The 19355-nt window shown below is 42.1% G+C and overlaps 1 protein-coding gene and 1 long non-coding RNA gene across 2 annotated transcripts in view; both read left to right on the plus strand.

The window, feature by feature from the left end:
- LOC306941476 overlaps positions 1-19355 on the plus strand; it is a 147259-nt gene that overhangs the window by 107801 nt on the left and 20103 nt on the right. The gene's annotated exons all lie outside the window — the stretch shown is intronic.
- On the plus strand, positions 1648-5294 carry LOC306940526 (toll-like receptor 13; the record flags this gene model as incomplete). The annotated part of the gene is made up of 5 exons (XM_079525624.1): positions 1648-1657; positions 1997-2106; positions 2227-2635; positions 2827-2944; positions 3896-5294. 5 exons carry the CDS (start codon positions 1648-1650, stop codon positions 4110-4112), a joined length of 864 nt encoding a protein of 287 aa, XP_079381750.1. The 3' UTR covers positions 4113-5294.

Below are 19355 nucleotides of genomic sequence, written 5' to 3' on the forward strand. Positions count from 1 at the left end.
CTTTATACCAAAGACGTCTTATATTCAGGCCAATAGGCTATTTCAGTCTCAGGAGAATATCAACAGTATGACATGGTGGCATAATCCTTTACTGTAACTGTTATACTATTGTATTATCTTTAGATCATCCATGCTGAACAGTGTTGTCACCAATGTCCACAGCTAGAGTTACTCTACCAAAAGTACCTGACGGACGGTTGACCTTGAAGACAGCAATGATGCCACAGGCAGTAAGCCGCCATTGTTTCCTCTTCTTTTTTCTGTTGTGCTCACTTCATTTTAGCCCAGTACTGGCTTCCATCCCGAAAGACTGCACTATTGTTCACACTGCAGTTCATGTTTCGGTGGATTGTGAACAGCGTGAACTCGATAGTGTACCAGATGACATTCCCAGAGAGGTTACATCATTAACACTCAAGAACAACTACATCCGGAAGATAAACAGCACAGATTTTTACAATCTGACGGATCTCCGAGAATTGGACCTGAGTGAGAATTTAATAGCTGATGTGGATGACGGGGCTTTTGAACATTTGGTGGAACTTAAAGTGCTCTGTATGGACCATAACCAACTAACAACACTGAGAGACAATATCTTTCAGGGTCTGTCTAAACTCTTGATGCTGAGCTTGTTTGGAAACAATATCCATTTCATCAACCGTGCTGCCTTCCAGTTACTCCCCAGTTTACAGGCACTAAGTCTAATGTCCAATCAAATTACAGATATTATTGCCATCTTACAACTACCACACTTACAGGTGCTCAACATCTCAATTGTTGAGTCGGAGTCGTTTCAGTCAAAAGATCTGCCATTAAACATGACCTCTGAGCTCAGGGAGTTGAGAGTTGATTCACCATCAATGAAAAGGTTTAGCATCACAACAGCTGTATTTCCACATCTTGAGACAATCGACCTGTCAGGCTGTACTGGCAACTATGGATTTGAGTGGGCTATACCAGACAAGTATTTTCTCAAGAATATAAAAAAGGTGTATTTTGATTTTGATTTTATATCTTTTGACTCCATCAGAAAGGCTCTACAGAGTCTTGATTCACTAGAATACCTACAGCTGACTCACATGGAGAAGTGGATAAAAATAGGTCTCTTGAATATTGCCTGCAGAATATCCACACTGAGAACACAACATAATGTACACCTTCATGGGCAACCTAAGTGAAAAACTTTCACCTTGCACTCAACTAATCAGCCTGGATCTATCATGTAATAACCTGAATGAACTGTCTAAGGATTCGTTCAAAGAAATGAAGCAACTGATTCACCTGAACCTCGCCTACAACCTACTTTCCAAAGTGCCAGACGATGTCAAGAATCTCTCCATGCTACAAACGCTAAACCTGCGTTACAATCATATTCAGGATTTAAGCTGCTCAGACTTCTTAAATTTAACAAGACTCACTCACCTTCATCTAGATACCAACCTAATCTCTGAACTCAAACCATGTATTTTTCAACATCTCTTTCAGTTAAAAGTCCTAACTGTGAATCACAATTCCATCTGGACATTTGGAGACACGTTCAAGAATGGTCTGCAGAAACTAGAATTCCTGGATTTAAATAAGAACATCATTCTAGTAAAACTCGGCAAGGGGGAATTTAAAGATTTGAAATCGCTCAAGCAGTTAGACATGGAACTAGGTCTGTTGTATGAATGGGACAACACCTGTTTTGAAGGACTAGATGAACTTGAAACACTAAATCTAATTTGCCATTTCAACGCCGTCAAAATGACATCTTCACCTCCCGATAACTTACCAGTACTTAAGAGTCTGAAGAACTTTACAATACAATTCATTCAACGGTCCTATACATTTATACGATTTATATCATACATGCTCTCAGATATTAAACATTTGGAACACTTTACAGCCGATAATGTCTATAATGAACATGAACTAATCCCAGACATATTTAAATATGTACCACAGTTGAAGACTCTTACATTAAGGAGCAATAACCTGCCATACTTGTACCCAGAGACATTTCACCCAATACAAAACCTAGAGGCCCTCAATCTGTCTAACAATAAATTGAAGTCCCTGGACTTCCTGGCTGAAGCCAACCTGACTCGAGTCTCTTGGCTGGACGTGAGCCAAAACGATTTGTCGGTGGTCAATGTCGCTCTGTTCAGTTTTCTACCTGCTCTCAAGTACGTTTACATGGGTGACAACCCCTTTGCTTGTGATTGCTCTAATTCTGACTTTCAGCACTGGATCCTGTACAACAAACAAACACTGGTAGTCTTTGTTCACAGCTACACTTGTGGCTATCCTCTGGCTAAAAAGGGAACCAGGTTTCTGGACTTTGACTTTCAGTCCTGTGAGCAGATGGCCGCTAGCTTCATCTGCTACATTTCCACTACTTGTGTGATTGTGCTAACCCTGCTCGCATCCTTCACCTACAACTTCCTGAGGTTGCATCTACTCTACGGATACTACCTCTTCCAGGCATTCCTTTATGATGCCATGGAAAGAAAGAGAGGTTCTCCTCAGCGCTACGATGCCTTCATCTCCTACAACGTTCACGATGAGCTCTGGGTTTGCAGAGAAATGCTTCCAGCATTGGAGGGAGAGCAGGGCTGGAGACTCTGTCTACACCACCGAGACTTCCAACCAGGTTCAAGTCTTTTTTTCTGTCATCAACACTTGTGAACCAGTACTGTATGTATCTCTCTGTATCTGCCTCTCAACTGTACTCCGAGTTGAAATAAAAGTTATGATGTATCTGGGAAAAAGAAAATGTTGTCTTCAGTGGCATTTTTAGCACACTATAATACTATATCTGTCTCTAATGTTTAACATTTCCAGGTAAAGCCATCATAGAGAACATTACAGAGGCCATCTATGGCAGCAGAAAGACCATCTGTGTGATCAGCCATCGTTACCTGGAAAGTGAATGGTGTTCTAGAGAGTTCCAGATGGCCAGGTGGGGTTTTCTGATTTTTGTTTGTTTTTGTCTAAGTGGCTATAAGTAATTCTGACCTGGAGTTTGGGAAAATTTCTTTTTTCTTTTTCTTTTTTTTGCATTCATACAGCCACCCATGAGTTAAACGCTCCACAAATTGCAGTCTCACTCTCTGTCACACTCACACCTCTAGGGGCTGCAGTGCAGTCTGCCTTCCTAGAAGGATTGTCATTGGTACACTTCCTGATTGGTTAGTTATTTGCGGGAGGCAACTTTTGGACCAATACATAGCTTATAGGAAAATCTTTGAAGATAGACTGCAGCCCCTATAGGTGTCACAGAGACTAAATTTGTTTGGGGGAGGGTTAAATCCATTGCTGGCTGTCTAAATTAAATACCCCAAAAATGTGAAGAAAAAAAATTGTGCATTCCTCCTAAGCCAATCTTTTGATTTTGCTTAAACTGCAAGATAAAACAATGATGGTGAATGATAACCTTTTGAATAATAGCATACCATTGTGCCATAACATCCAGTAGTTGTAATGTCAATATCAAGAAATGTGCAAAATACAAATCCTTGTAACAGTTGTGCTAGTTGAATTTTTCAATGTTCTGTTTTATCATTAAACATGAAAGTAATGGCAATTCTTCCAATGATGTAGAAATAATGCCTTGCCCTGAAAAAATATAGTTAAATGATGACCACATCTGTCCTAGTGTATACCACAATAGACTATTGATCTCCAGTAAGAATATCAGCAGAATGTACTGTGCTTCTGACAATTTCCTCGACATAATTAGACCATGGCTGAGGGGGAATACAATACAGGTGGGCACTACGGACATCTGGGCACCATATTTTCTGGATTACTGGGCACTTGTATATTATAAAGAATACTCAAATGGGGGGGAAAAGGGTTGAGAAACCCTGATCTATTATAATGTAAAGTGTCTCTCCTCTCCTGTGTGCAGCTACCGTCTGTTTGATGAAAAGAAGGACGTGTTGATCCTGGTGTTTCTGGAGGACATTCCAGCCCACCAGTTGTCTCCCTACTATCACATGAGGAGGCTGGTGAAGAGACACACCTACCTGAGCTGGTCCCAGGCTGGACAGCACCCTGGACTGTTCTGGCAGAACCTACGCAGAGCTCTGGACACACCTGACACTGATCTAGATTCCAATGAATAATCTAGGACCCTCATAACATTTAGAGTTACATACCCGCAAAGGTCCATTTGGAACCCTGAGGGTCTCCTAATAATGCATATTAATCCTGCAGGAGAAGTTCAGTCTCAGGGACATATTGACACATAGCCAGGGCTGGGAAACGAACCTGGGACGTTCTGTTTCCCAGGTGGCATCTCTGCCCATTACACTGTCTCTACTCACCAAAACAACCATGGTTTTATGGAGTTTAAAGCCTACTCTCCTTAGTGGGAACACTCTGAGCCCCCCACCTGACGTCTAAAATACACTTTTTACTCCACTATTTGACAGGTTTAGTGACTGTTTTTCAGATTTAGATTATTAATACAAAACATAAGCACTATTTTATACTTTGACTATTCAAAAATAGCTGATCTGCAAGCTCCAATACTGTAATTTTGATAAATTGTGAAATATTGGGTTAGAGAAATTGTGCAATAGGCCATTCATAATGAGTGCTTTTACTTCTGGTGAAAGCTCCAATGTCAACAGGTATTGAGTTAAATTGCTTTGATTGATTTAACAGGGGTTCTCATGAATGCAAGCACACAGTCACTTCCCATTCTTTCTCCATTACTCATCTAGATTAATTGCTGGTAGTATTTACTCAATTGAAGCATTCATTATTCTCATTATTTGCATTATGCATTATACTCAAAATCAAAAATAATATCACTTACGTTTAACATTTATTGGATGGCAGTCTGTAGGGTTCCCTTGTTCCCTTATTGAGGCCTGTAATCAAAGTATAAATCTAACCTATGTTTAATTTAAATGTTTTACATTTTTGGAAAGGCTTCTATTTTGGGTCTAGTATATTGAGTGAAAATGTTTTTACAGTTATAGTATTCTTCTATAAAGATTAAATATTGTTGCTGTCGCGCAGAAACCTCATCTCCATATTTCAACTTGCTATTTATGTTTTGTTCATAAATGAATGCCCTACTTCATCATAAAACAGTGTAACACAAAAGTAGTGGAAATGGCCAATCTATATGCTCTGCAAAATGTGTTGCATCGACATCCAAAGTTTCCACTTGACTGTGACGATATAATTATGTAAAAAAAAAAAAAAGACAGGTGTTTATGTTATGTTAATATTTCTGAAGATTTTAACCTAAGTTATATCTATTTGTCAAGACATTGTGAATCTTGCATGTACAGTAAACGTCAGACGCAGACGCCTAAGTCATTGTGTCTTGGTCTAACTGTTCGCCATTAACAGTCTAGACACCAGCTTAGCTCAACTACAACTAATAGAGTGCACAGAAGGGATTCTCAAAGAAGGGACCTACAATAATGTAGTGGGACAACATTGATTTAGGGGAGGAGACAGTCAGGTCATGGAACTACTCGAATGTTGTTATGCTGCTTATTTTTGTCGCTGAAACTGTCGAGAACAGACAGACTGCAGAAGGCAGTTTACTCCACCTCCTAGCTTCCCTACTGATCACTACCAACAGTCTAAAAGACTTTACTCCACCTCCTAGCTTCCCTACTGATCATTACCAACAGTCTAAAAGACTTTACTCCACCTCCTAGCTTCCCTACTGAACACTACCAACAGTCTAAAATACTTTACTCCACCTCCTAGCTTCCCTACTGATCACTACCAACAGTCTAAAAGACTTTACTCCACCTCCTAGCTTCCCTACTGATCACTACCAACAGTCTAAAAGACTTTACTCCACCTCCTAGCTTCCCTACTGAACACTACCAACAGTCTAAAAGACTTTACTCCACCTCCTAGCTTCCCTACTGATCACTACCAACAGTCTAAAATACTTTACTCCACCTCCTAGCTTCCCTACTGATCACTACCAACAGTCTAAAATACTTTACTCCACCTCCTAGCTTCCCTACTGAACACTACCAACAGTCTAAAAGACTTTACTCCACCTCCTAGCTTCCCTACTGATCACTACCAACAGTCTAAAAGACTTTACTCCACCTCCTAGCTTCCCTACTGATCACTACCAACAGTCTAAAAGACTTTACTCCACCTCCTAGCTTCCCTACTGAACACTACCAACAGTCTAAAATACTTTACTCCACCTCCTAGCTTCCCTACTGATCACTACCAACAGTCTAAAAGACTTTACTCCACCTCCTAGCTTCCCTACTGATCACTACCAACAGTCTAAAAGACTTTACTCCACCTCCTAGCTTCCCTACTGATCACTACCAACAGTCTAAAAGACTTTACTCCACCTCCTAGCTTCCCTACTGATCACTACCAACAGTCTAAAAGACTTTACTCCACCTCCTAGCTTCCCTACTGAACACTACCAACAGTCTAAAATACTTTACTCCACCTCCTAGCTTCCCTACTGAACACTACCAACAGTCTAAAATACTTTACTCCACCTCCTAGCTTCCCTACTGAACACTACCAACAGTCTAAAATACTTTACTCCACCTCCTAGCTTCCCTACTGAACACTACCAACAGTCTAAAATACTTTACTCCACCTCCTAGCTTCCCTACTGATCACTACCAACAGTCTAAAAGACTTTACTCCACCTCCTAGCTTCCCTACTGAACACTACCAACAGTCTAAAAGACTTTACTCCACCTCCTAGCTTCCCTACTGATCACTACCAACAGTCTAAAAGACTTTACTCCACCTCCTAGCTTCCCTACTGATCACTACCAACAGTCTAAAATACTTTACTCCACCTCCTAGTGATGTGTCTTTTCCTCAGGGTTCTGTGGAGATTTTACTAAGTTGCTTGTTGAAATGAATATGGAGTTCCAAGCAGGCACATAATCCTTATTTCCATTTATTGGTCAGCAATCAGTTACAGACAGGTTACAGATATCATCGTTCCATCGTATTGAGGCCTGCATCTCATGCAGGGCCCCCCTTGTCTCTCTCTCTCTGTCTCTCTCTGTATCTCACTCACTCACTACTGATTCCCTGCATCATGTCTTATACATTCTTAACATGTGGGTGTCGCCTTGTTCCTGTGTGTGTGTGTGTGTGTGTGTGTGTGTGTGTGTGTGTGTTGTTGACCCTCAAGGCTTAGCCAACAAGCTACCACAGAGTCAGCAATCAGTCACCACAGCAGGGGTCCTTTTGTAAAAGGACTCCTGAGTGATAAAAGTCACTGTCCTTACTATATGACAGGAAGAACTCACAGCTGTTTGTAAGCTGACCATCCCAAGTGTCCCTAGGCTTAACTCTTCACTCATTGAGACTCAATGTGACCTCCTAAGCCAAAGTGTTGTGTACAATTATGACATATGTTGAGATGCATAAGCTATCAAAATATACATCAGACCCCCCTTCTGGGGAATTAAATATTCCCCAGACATAATTCATATTTTATAAATGACCAAAATTAATTTTCCAAAAAAATGTTCACTTTTTTCTTTTTTCTCAAAAAATCCCAAAATGTTCAAATTCCCCAAACGGTCTCCCTTCGTAGGTAATTACCCTCTTCCCCCCTGGATAATGTGAAGATGAAACACAGTCAGGTTGACACAAAACTCAAAACAAAATGAACAAAATCAATCTGTTAGACAATGACCCTATCAGTCCGAAGCTGTTTGTTGTCACACCCAGATAAAATAAATTCAAGTGAACTGTTCCTAGGCTAATTACTATACTATTTTTAATTTGTTCCCCAACATTAGATAGGCTGATTCCTGTACCTGTATAGACATCAATATTTGTTTGGAAGTGGATTCCAATATCGACTTAATAAGAAATAATATAATATTCCCTTCTCCCCCCCTTCTTAGTTAGTGAGCAACTTTCATGGAATAATGGATGAATGGCCCTGCAGAAACCATCCATCCGACATTCGGAAAGTTGCACACAAACTAAGAACTAACATGTAATACTCATGGTGAGGTTTCAATCTGTATCAATATGTGACTATTAACATAGTAACATTATACTGACTCCATCAGTTCAACATTGTCTGCAATATATTACTCGATAACCTAAAGCCTACGGGTTACTTCATCCTGTTTTAGTACTTGGTAATGTTCAGTACTTTGGTCTGTTCCACCCATATAAACAAGCACACAGAGGCGACCCCTGTGAACCCTGCCACCCCAGGCAGACGAGTCAATTTAGTGCATGTGTATACAGGTTCCAATACCAACTCACTCACATCTTCCGACGTTAACTCATTATCCTAATGTAGGCCTATTTTAACTAACAATCAAACAACATTTGTATTACTAACTAGAATATAATACTCATTTTTGGATTGGATTTGAACTGTGATACCTAAGGAAGTTATCTAAAATGTACTCATATTATTACCATTAACTATTATAGACCCCCCTGGACACAGGAGCATTTTTTTTTTTTAACTACCTATATTGTACCAAATTAGAACCGAACAAGCATGGGGCTTGTTCTGTTGTAACAGAAATTAAACTCCTTATATAACTGAAATCCTATTTAGACTAAATCAAATTCCTATATTGATTGAATCCTGTAAATGAAAAGTTAACACTCATAGCATGACAAAATGGTTAATCATAAAAACAAACATCCCTAAAACAGTACTATTTCAGTACCTTGTTATATCTACTTTGACCTGTCAGCACAGAATACAACAAAACACAAACATTAGAGCAACTCTTCCAACATCAATCACAATTCAGATGAACCGCGATTTTTTTTTTTTCTTTCCATGACGCAAATTGTTCAGACGTTCAACGCGCTAGGGAAATGGTTCCCACAATTCTTTTTTCGCCTACAGAATAAAAACGCTTGGGAAATCCTTCTTGATTCTCAGAGCTTGCACATAGCTCTCAGATCTGTAGGTTTGAAGCAGACAGTTTTGTTACCATATGCTCCAGCATACGTGAACTACAGCTTACTGCAGTCGACAGTAGAACTCCCTTCGAGCATTCACAAGGCTCTAGTGTACAACTTCTTGCTGAGCCATGTCAATCATGACAGCAGAAGCATTGAAACGCTCCTTTCCTCCATTGTAACATGAACTTTGGAACGGTCTCCCTTGGACCTCTCCTCTTGGAACGCTCCTCCTCTTTCCAGAGCAGAAGGAGCACCAGTTGGCGTGGGCCCGTGGGCCGTAGCCGCAGAATAGCGTTCAATCCGACAACTCCTGTAGCGAACACAGGTCTGTGAAAGTCACCTGCTATTGATTTCCGACGGTAGAAGCTGAGTTAGGAGCTCCTCTGTCGCTGTTCTCGTACTGTTGTCACAGCTGCTCAGATGTCCTTTGGTGCAGTCAGATGTCACTTTCGACACCTTCAGGAATCCATGATCCATGATGTCCCTCTCCTTTACACCTATTAAAAGGATACAGGCTCCCACTACAAATATCCCCAATCATTTCTTAGGATATTGATGACACTACAAGCTACTGGTCACTAAGATGACCTCTCTGGCATTAATCTCACTCTTTTTGCTAATCTCCCTAGTTCTGGCATGGCAAAGGAATGTAATAACCATGGTGTTGAGAGATTACAATGAGACTATTAAATGAGAGTCATAAATAGTGTCGCTGAACTAACTAAATTCACTGATGTCACGTCACCAAACGTATTGATGGACAGGTGTTTTGAGCTGAGGGGCTGGCTTGCTTTAACCCTGAAAGGTTCAACCGTGGGTCTAGATCCCCCGGTTAAAACTTCCACTCCTGGAGATGTGGGTCAAATCCCCCTCAGTATGCTACCAGCAAGTCTTGTGCTCAGAACACAGGGTGGCGAATTCCTGTGATCACCGTTATGCAGTAAGGCTGTAAGCCGTCGCCTCCATTACCCTACACACAAACAGACACTTTTGACTAAAACCAATACTTAAAATTCACACCATAATACACCCTTACAAATGTAGTCCTTAATTGCGATCTACTTGTTGACATCAGACTCCAAAAGCAGACTTTCTTCCCATCTTTTTCTCTAAATAGCACCCCCAATAAACAGCTCACAGCGGGTCAAACAGAGGTAGGAGGTAAAGACAGGACAGGACAGGAGGTCCACAGGAGGTCCCTAAAGCCCTCTCCCTGTTATCTGAAACTAAACAAGGTATTTATTTTAGGGTGAGAAGGAAATTGCTCTCTCCCCCCTCTTTCCCCTAAAGCACATTCCGTCAGAGCATGCTAAAATTGTCATTGCAATTCCCCACACGTAGCTCTGTATGTATTTACTCATTTAACTATCACTTTTAGAATGGCTCCTACTAGCAATATTTCACCGGACATAGCTAGAACCTTTTTGAAGTAAGTCTAGTATGAAGTACATTCAATCATTCATTCACTCACATACATTATTCTCAATCAATTCTCAACCCTTCAAACATAACTCACCTCACTCACTCACTTCACACAGTCGAACAGAGAGGGGAGAGGGACCCCCCTCGTCTCACTCACTCATGCACTCAATCAGGCGGTGTCCCCTTTCACACACACATTTCAATAGAGAGGGGCGTGTCAAGTCAACTGTCAAAAGAAGAGCATGGCACTTCTCCTTTAGCTGTCCTTCTCATCCATGAGGTCCGGTCAACTTGACTTCCCTCAAAGTTTCCCAATGTGGTTTCTGATCACATTGTCCAGAAAAATGACCATATATCCCACATTTATGGCAAACACCTCTCATCCTCCAGCTTTCCGGGCTGTGACGTGTCTGTGGCTGCACTGCCCCCTGATAGGGTCGCACAGGTGGCTGACATCCCCATTGTTGCCATCTCTGCTGTGCCGGGTTCTCCCACTGCGGCCTCTGTTGTGGCCCCACGAAACCAGGAGTCTCTCGTACTCTCCATGGCAGAAGTGGTTGTGGAGGTTCCCACTGTTGTGGCAGCGGACGGTTCGGCAAAACAGCCGTGCAAAAACGCTGCAAGTGCGTCACATCGCCACACCTATAACAGCCTGTGTAATAACGTGATCCACTCGGCTTGGGATTATGTGGACGAAACTGTTCGGGCTGAGTCTTGTCAACCCTGGGTGCACTGGGTGGGTCAGGAGCCGCCTGGGGCTCAACCCCAGCTGTCACGACAGCCGCTTGTATGATCTGTTGTGCGCCCTCCAACTGGGTCTTGGTCAGCAGTCGAACCATTTCTGTGTGACTTTGTTCCTGCTCATCTGCCTCCTTGCGAGCAAGTCCAACGCAGTGTACAATGTGATCCGCGTACAGAGCAAGGGGCAATTTCGCCAGGCCAACCACTGTCTGCAGATTGGCCCTGACTTTCTCAGGAAGACCTTGTTCAATTTTTGAGTAGACAGTAGACCGTTCAAGATCATTACGCTCAGGGTCCTTTCCTGTGGCATCCATCCATTCCTGGTACACGCGGGCGACATATTTGCGTGGTGGTTCGGAGACCCCCAGCGGAGATATCGTAATCGTATCCGGATGCACGACAGTGGGGTACAAGACTCTCAGCGCACGCCATAGTGCTCCTCTGTGACTCAAGAAAAGGTCTGCGTCTCCAGCCGTCGTGCCTGCGTACAGTCGAAGTCCCGCACGGATAAGAATGTCATCTAGGCCGTCTATGTCAATCAGATTTGCCAGAAGTTGTTTTAAGTCACCCACAGTTAGCTCTGTCTCAGTCAAAAGGTCCTCAAACTTCAATATCCAGCGGTGCGCACCATCCCGCAAAAGGGGAAGTTGACGCACAATGTCAGTCATGTCGACGGACGCCCATGGCTTGTATTCCATATGTCTGCCCTTCCCCAGCATCGGGAGCATCCTGGGGCAGTTATCATCAATGTCAGGTGTGGGCCTCTTTGATCTGCATGGGCATTTGTTCAAGGCCCCCCTGGAGTCTTTCACACGTCTCCGGCTTGAACGTGTGCGAGTGCCGGAATGGCTCTCACAATCACTGCTGTCCTGTTCAAAATCCTCATCACTTTTGTTGACGTACTTCCTCTTACTCCCACTCTGCCTGTCGTGACTCGGTAACACACGTTTCTCCGTGCGTCCAGCAGCTCTGTCACGGCAGTGTTTGCTCTCCAGCTCTTTCAACGCATCAGAATGGTCATTGTACAATCGAACCAAGTCTTTTTCTTGAGCAGCCAATCCAGCCAAACGCTCCGCCAGGTACGTAATATCGGCTGAATCAATATTCTCCCGCTCAATATTCTCTATCACAAAAATCTGCCCACGAAGAACAGTGAGACTATCGCCAAGAGAGTTCAGCATCATGACAGCGTCCCCCCTCACTTCCTCCTGTGACAGGTTGCTGCCGCTCATGGCCGGATTGGGGCTTGCTGTCCTTCTGTAGATGTCATCACCTCCATGTAAACTGTGGCTGTGTGCAGCCTTGTCACTGAGATCACCGATCAACTGTTTCTCCCTCACTGAAAGTTCATTCAACTGCGTCTCAATCATACGCAGAAAATGTCTGTGTGCCCTCGTCGACACAGTCAATTCACTGATCAAGTCCCTTTTCAGGCGCCGGACCGATCCCAGCTCCTCTTTAATACAGTCTGCTTGTAGCCCAGGTTTTGACTGCTCAGATGTTCTCACGTCCCTGTTGTCCACCTCAGTCTGTGCTGAGTTGTTGCTGTGACCCTCAGTGTCAATGCACTGGTTGTCTGTGCTGCAATCAGCGGAAATCTTCTCATCGGGCAGTACTGACACAGGAGACAATGGTACGGACAATTTCCTGCTCATCTCCTCACTGTCAATATGACTCGTTCTCAGCTGTCGACCTATTTTTACTTGAATCTGATGCCATTTTTCTGAAATTCTGGGAATATTCTTAGATGAGAATTTGTTTTGCACAATGCGCACTAGAGTGGCAGCCATAACTACTAAATTGTAGATAATCTCACTCACTGTCATAAATTCTGGGTGATACACTCTGTACTCTGACTGCAGTCTCCTCTCACCTCACACAGACACGCATACTCATTTGCATACTAGCCCCAAAGAATGAGTAGATAGTCTACAAACTCATGTAAAAACATGTAATACTTTCTCTCTCACACCACCCACACAGGAAAATGTAACATAAAGAAATGAGAGACAAACTACACATAAAAATAAACATAGAAATGCCTCTATATATATTTTTGTTTAGACTAGCAGCTCACTGACTTAGGGAAGAGATTGACCCCCCTGCATGCACTCTAAGCAACTGTTTTGTCCCAGAATCAAATTACCCCTGCAGGCTATATTTTTTTTGACTAAAATAAAACACCTGTATGCTTAACCATCCAAATTAACCTATCTAATTTTACAAAGGATAAATGAAATATCCTAAATGTGATCATTTACAATGAGAAATGTATTCTCAATTACCTCCTAAATTTAGCTTGGACCCCCAAATTAAAGCCAATTTAACCTGAATTAAATCCCCATTTTAATATCTAAATTACTCCCCCCTCTGAAACATGTTCCACATGCTCCAGAAATACCTAAAAGAAAAAATAACACTATAGGCCAACCCAAATAATAACACCCAAGCCTAAAGCATAAAACCCTCCCCCGCTCCGTCGCAAAGACAAAGAAAAAGGCCTCCCCAGCATGCGGCATTCAACCCCAACTCACAAAGATGCCCTAGCACACACATGTACGCACAATCATACCATATAAGCTACACTACCATTCAACTCCTAATCCCTGTCAACTCCCTAACAGAAGCAGACTCCAAGTACCTAATTACCAACCTAACCAATAACCTGCCTAACACAGCGTTCAGATGTACACTATGGCCCTAACACGTACGCTTAACACAAGAATCACAAACCTATTCCATCATCCTAACTTCAGTCCCGGGTTCCATCCAAAGTCACGTTAAAAGCAACAAAAAATCCACAGATACGCAGGTCCGTCTCGCGTGGCGCAGAAAATCCCCAGACTTTTCCTCACCAACCACCCTCCAACGTCTGGCGCCATTTGTGATGTGTCTTTTCCTCAGGGTTCTGTGGAGATTTTACTAAGTTGCTTGTTGAAATGAATATGGAGTTCCAAGCAGGCACATAATCCTTATTTCCATTTATTGGTCAGCAATCAGTTACAGACAGGTTACAGATATCATCGTTCCATCGTATTGAGGCCTGCATCTCATGCAGGGCCCCCCTTGTCTCTCTCTCTCTGTCTCTCTCTGTATCTCACTCACTCACTACTGATTCCCTGCATCATGTCTTATACATTCTTAACATGTGGGTGTCGCCTTGTTCCTGTGTGTGTGTGTGTGTGTGTGTGTGTGTGTGTGTGTGTGTGTGTGTGTGTGTGTGTGTGTGTGTTGTTGACCCTCAAGGCTTAGCCAACAAGCTACCACAGAGTCAGCAATCAGTCACCACAGCAGGGGTCCTTTTGTAAAAGGACTCCTGAGTGATAAAAGTCACTGTCCTTACTATATGACAGGAAGAACTCACAGCTGTTTGTAAGCTGACCATCCCAAGTGTCCCTAGGCTTAACTCTTCACTCATTGAGACTCAATGTGACCTCCTAAGCCAAAGTGTTGTGTACAATTATGACATATGTTGAGATGCATAAGCTATCAAAATATACATCACTAGCTTCCCTACTGAACACTACCAACAGTCTAAAATACTTTACTCCACCTCCTAGCTTCCCTACTGATCACTACCAACAGTCTAAAATACTTTACTCCACCTCCTAGCTTCCCTACTGATCACTACCAACAGTCTAAAATACTTTACTCCACCTCCTAGCTTCCCTACTGATCACTACCAACAGTCTAAAAGACTTTACTCCACCTCCTAGCTTCCCTACTGAACACTACCAACAGTCTAAAAGACTTTACTCCACCTCCTAGCTTCCCTACTGAACACTACCAACAGTCTAAAAGACTTTACTCCACCTCCTAGCTTCCCTACTGATCACTACCAACAGTCTAAAATACTTTACTCCACCTCCTAGCTTCCCTACTGAACACTACCAACAGTCTAAAATACTTTACTCCACCTCCTAGCTTCCCTACTGAACACTACCAACAGTCTAAAATACTTTACTCCACCTCCTAGCTTCCCTACTGAACACTACCAACAGTCTAAAATACTTTACTCCACCTCCTAGCTTCCCTACTGATCACTACCAACAGTCTAAAAGACTTTACTCCACCTCCTAGCTTCCCTACTGAACACTACCAACAGTCTAAAAGACTTTACTCCACCTCCTAGCTTCCCTACTGATCACTACCAACAGTCTAAAATACTTTACTCCACCTCCTAGCTTCCCTACTGATCACTACCAACAGTCTAAAAGACTTTACTCCACCTCCTAGCTTCCCTACTGAACACTACCAACAGTCTAAAAGACTTTACTCCACCTCCTAGCTTCCCTACTGATCACTACCAACAGTCTAAAAGACTTTACTCCACCTCCTAGCTTCCCTACTGATCACTACCAACAGTCTAAAAGACTTTACTCCACCTCCTAGCTTCCCTACTGATCACTACCAACAGTCTAAAATACTTTACTCCACCTCCTAGCTTCCCTACTGATCACTACCAACAGTCTAAAAGACTTTACTCCACCTCCTAGCTTCCCTACTGATCACTACCAACAGTCTAAAAGACTTTACTCCACCTCCTAGCTTCCCTACTGAACACTACCAACAGTCTAAAAGACTTTACTCCACCTCCTAGCTTCCCTACTGAACACTACCAACAGTCTAAAATACTTTACTCCACCTCCTAGCTTCCCTACTGAACACTACCAACAGTCTAAAAGACGAGGGCCACAGAACTTGTTTAATCATGAAAGTGTTCCATTGCAGGCCGAACTAGAAAAAGTGCACCTCGGGGCACATGTCTCCACCAGACCAGGTCAGGTTGTGGCCTCCTGGTGGTGCTATAATAGGCCAATGTGAAAAGGGTTCCATTTGTTCTTACGCCTTTGATGGCAATTGGATGATTTGAGGCATTTTGTTCCAAAAATGTGTTTTGCAAAAATCCACCTGTTGGTGGCGCTATAACAGGCCAATGTGAAAAGGGTGGGATATATTCCTCAGCCTAGTAGGAAAGTGCGTGAGAGATCATGAACACTGCGTTCATGATTAGATGCTTTTTGTTCAAAATGGGCCAATCTTGCTAACTTTGAAAGCCATGTTAGCCAATTAGGAAAGATCCGTCTTGAGCACATCACTATAGAGATACTGTGTAACGATTTGCGGGATTTTTGGACCAAATCTGGAGGAGTAATATCAAAATGTGTTCTACAAAAGTCTGCCTCCTGGTGGTGCTATAACAGGCCGTTCTGGAAAATTTGGGGCAGAGGTTCATTGTTGGCATCTACTCGTCTGCCAAAATTGACGCTTTCGAAAGTGACTCCACCTTCTGTTCAACACAATGAACGGGCAAACACTTCTTGAACTCTTCAAGCTAAACCAATTCCTGTATTGCCTTGAAATCCTCAACCCAGTTATATCTTTACTTCAAAAGTGGTACCACTTTTGAAGTAAAAATATAACTGGGAGCTGAAATTGGTGTCACTCCTTGGGGAAAAAAGGACATAGACACTTTTCCAAATGTGATGAGTCATCACATTTGTGATGACAGCTACCTATAGCTGCAAATTTGGCTAACTTTCCCTAACCATTGAGCAAGATACTGAAATACTAAGTTGCCATCGGCATACATGTGAACGTGTACTGCATTAGCATGTAAAGTGTAACGTATCTGTGCCGTTGCGGTGTGTGAATGTGAAATGCATAGAAAAGCACTTTGAATGGTTGGACAGACTAGAGAGGTGCTTAAATGCAGTCCCTTTACCATTTTCCATTACCATAACAATCCCATATTGGGTTTTAATGGTCAAATTACTGAATTTACAATTACAATTTGGGCATTTAGCAGACACTCTTGTCCAGAGTAAAGTGGGTAATGAGAGTAAATGGCATGGACCCTCAACAAATGACACGGTACATTTAGTGCAAAGAAAACAGTGTGCTACTTCAAAACTAACAGGCAAGTATACAGGTGTCTAAACAATTCTATCTAATTGGTGCATTTATATAGTGTTATCCGAGGCGCTTTACATAGAGTGTGTGACCTGACGACGATTCTACAAATGTCTTCTAAATTCTGACAGTTCAATTCTGACTCATGTTTCTATATCAGTGGTTCTCAAACTACTTCATGTCAAGGACCCCAAACAATATATGTAATTGGCCGCCGACCCCCATCTGAAAATATGTTCCAGTCACCCCCCAGAAGCAAAGATTTGAGTTCTGAAATAATATATATTCAAAGATTTGTGCCACATTATCACGATTTTATTTTTTAAATAGCAGATTTACAAGCTCGTAGCGCGGCAGCGCTATGAGCTTGTAGATCTGCTATTTTTCAATAGCTAAAGTAAAACATAATGCTTAAAACACCAAAAGGGGTTCCCGCCCAGAATGGTTTAATAAAGATTGGATCGGGAAAGATCGGTATCGGTATGTCTCAAAATCAAATGATCGGAATCGGATCGGGAGAAAGAAAACGTGATCGGGACATCCCTAATTGTGGGAATCTAAATAACATTCTCAGTATTTGTGGTCAAACAAAAGCAAATGTGAACAAGTAACCAACACATGAACAAGTGACCATCATACACATCACAGTCTAACTGAAACTCTTGTTTTCAAGTGACATTACAGGTTGAAAATGGCCAATCCTGGGTGAGAACTTGCTTTGCTCTCCGAGTGATACTTATCTCTGCAAAGCTAATCAATAATTAACTACAGGACATGTTGTGATGGTAATACCCTCTTAGCGAGATAACATTGCACATTATCACTCTACTGAACCTCTTTAATGATTGAATGTACGATATCTCTATGTACCAGTCGTCGCTGTTTGCTAATGAAGGTTGCCTTCCTCGTACTAGCCTTTGTATCACTCTGTGAAAGATTCAGGACACACACCGTTATGTACTGTACTGTATACTGTATACACACACACGGAGAAACGGAAAACTAAATAGGAAACATCATCCCAGCAGGGTACGGTACTATAGGCATGTAAAGACATATCGTAAATTGGTTAAAATCGATTCAAACTGGTGACAATTCAAATCACGATTAAATCACAATTTGAATCGTAATGCAAACAGCAGAGGGCACGTGAAAAATAGTTGCCAATAGAGGTATCAAGCAGTGAAATGTTGTGGCATGTTAAACAAGAATAATAATGAAGATAAACTGGAGTGGAAAATGGGGAATTTGCTAAATTATAATCGAATGCACGGTGAGGTAAGATATACACATATCAAGTTCACTTATCTATGCACATTAGTGCAAGAAGCAATGCGAGCTTGGCATGGCTATTTACAGATAAATGCAGTAGTTCATTTACCTTTTTTTCCATGTTCAGGACTGACAGCCGAAGGGAAAAAAGGAGATTGTCATCATGAGAAGTTAGTTGTCATAACAATTCTGTTTGTACAGTTGGGTGCCGCCGATATTGTCCCTTATCATTTGACCCATTTAGGCCTGACCTCAAAACTTTTAAAAATCCTTCTAAATCCTGAAAAAATCCTTCTACATTTTCACGATTTTTCAAAAATAGCAGACCTACAAGCTCGTAGCGCGCCACTCGGTGGCGCGCTATGAGCTTGTAGATCTGCTATTTTTCAATAGCTAAATTATAACATAATGTTTAAAACACCAAAAGGGGTTCCCGCCCAAAATGGGTTAACTGTCCTTTTGCGCAGTTCACGCAAACCTCAGCAAAAAGAAAAGGACAATATCGATGGCCTCCAACTGTAGTTGTCATAACAATTCTGTTTGTATATCCCATTCCCAACCTTTGATATTGCCCAACTTATACAGTGACTCATTGTAAAATGTTTCTCCCTCCCTGGGGTGATGTTGATCAGTGGTTTAATAGTATACCAGTATAATTTTAATTTATAAAATAAATACAAATAATTGGTGAAAATGGCCGATCTACCAGCTCGCTTGTGTGCTTGTTGATCTGCTATTTTCACTAGTTTGGGTCCTGGGCAAACGTCTATTCTCTCTTTGGGTTTCAACTTGAAAAGTTTGAGAACCACAATCACTGCACTAGGGCAGGGGTTCTCAACCTGTGGGTCGCGACCCCTAGGGGGGTCGCCAAATTATTTTGGGGGGTCCCCAAATTATAAAAAAAAAAGTGCAAGTGAATGGCTGGAAAATGGAAATGAAGAGTTTACATAGTACACAGAGTACATGCATACACTTTCCTTAATGATTATATCTGGTTTCAGTATTTATTTTCTGTATTATTAAATGCAGTCAGTTTGTATTAGGGGTGGGGAGGGGGGCAGGACGGGGGTCCCGAGACATGGCCAAAGCTTTTC

The sequence above is a fragment of the Electrona antarctica genome, assembly GCF_951216825.1.
Source record: "Electrona antarctica genome assembly, chromosome: 17".
NCBI classification, from domain to species: Eukaryota; Metazoa; Chordata; class Actinopteri; order Myctophiformes; family Myctophidae; genus Electrona; species Electrona antarctica.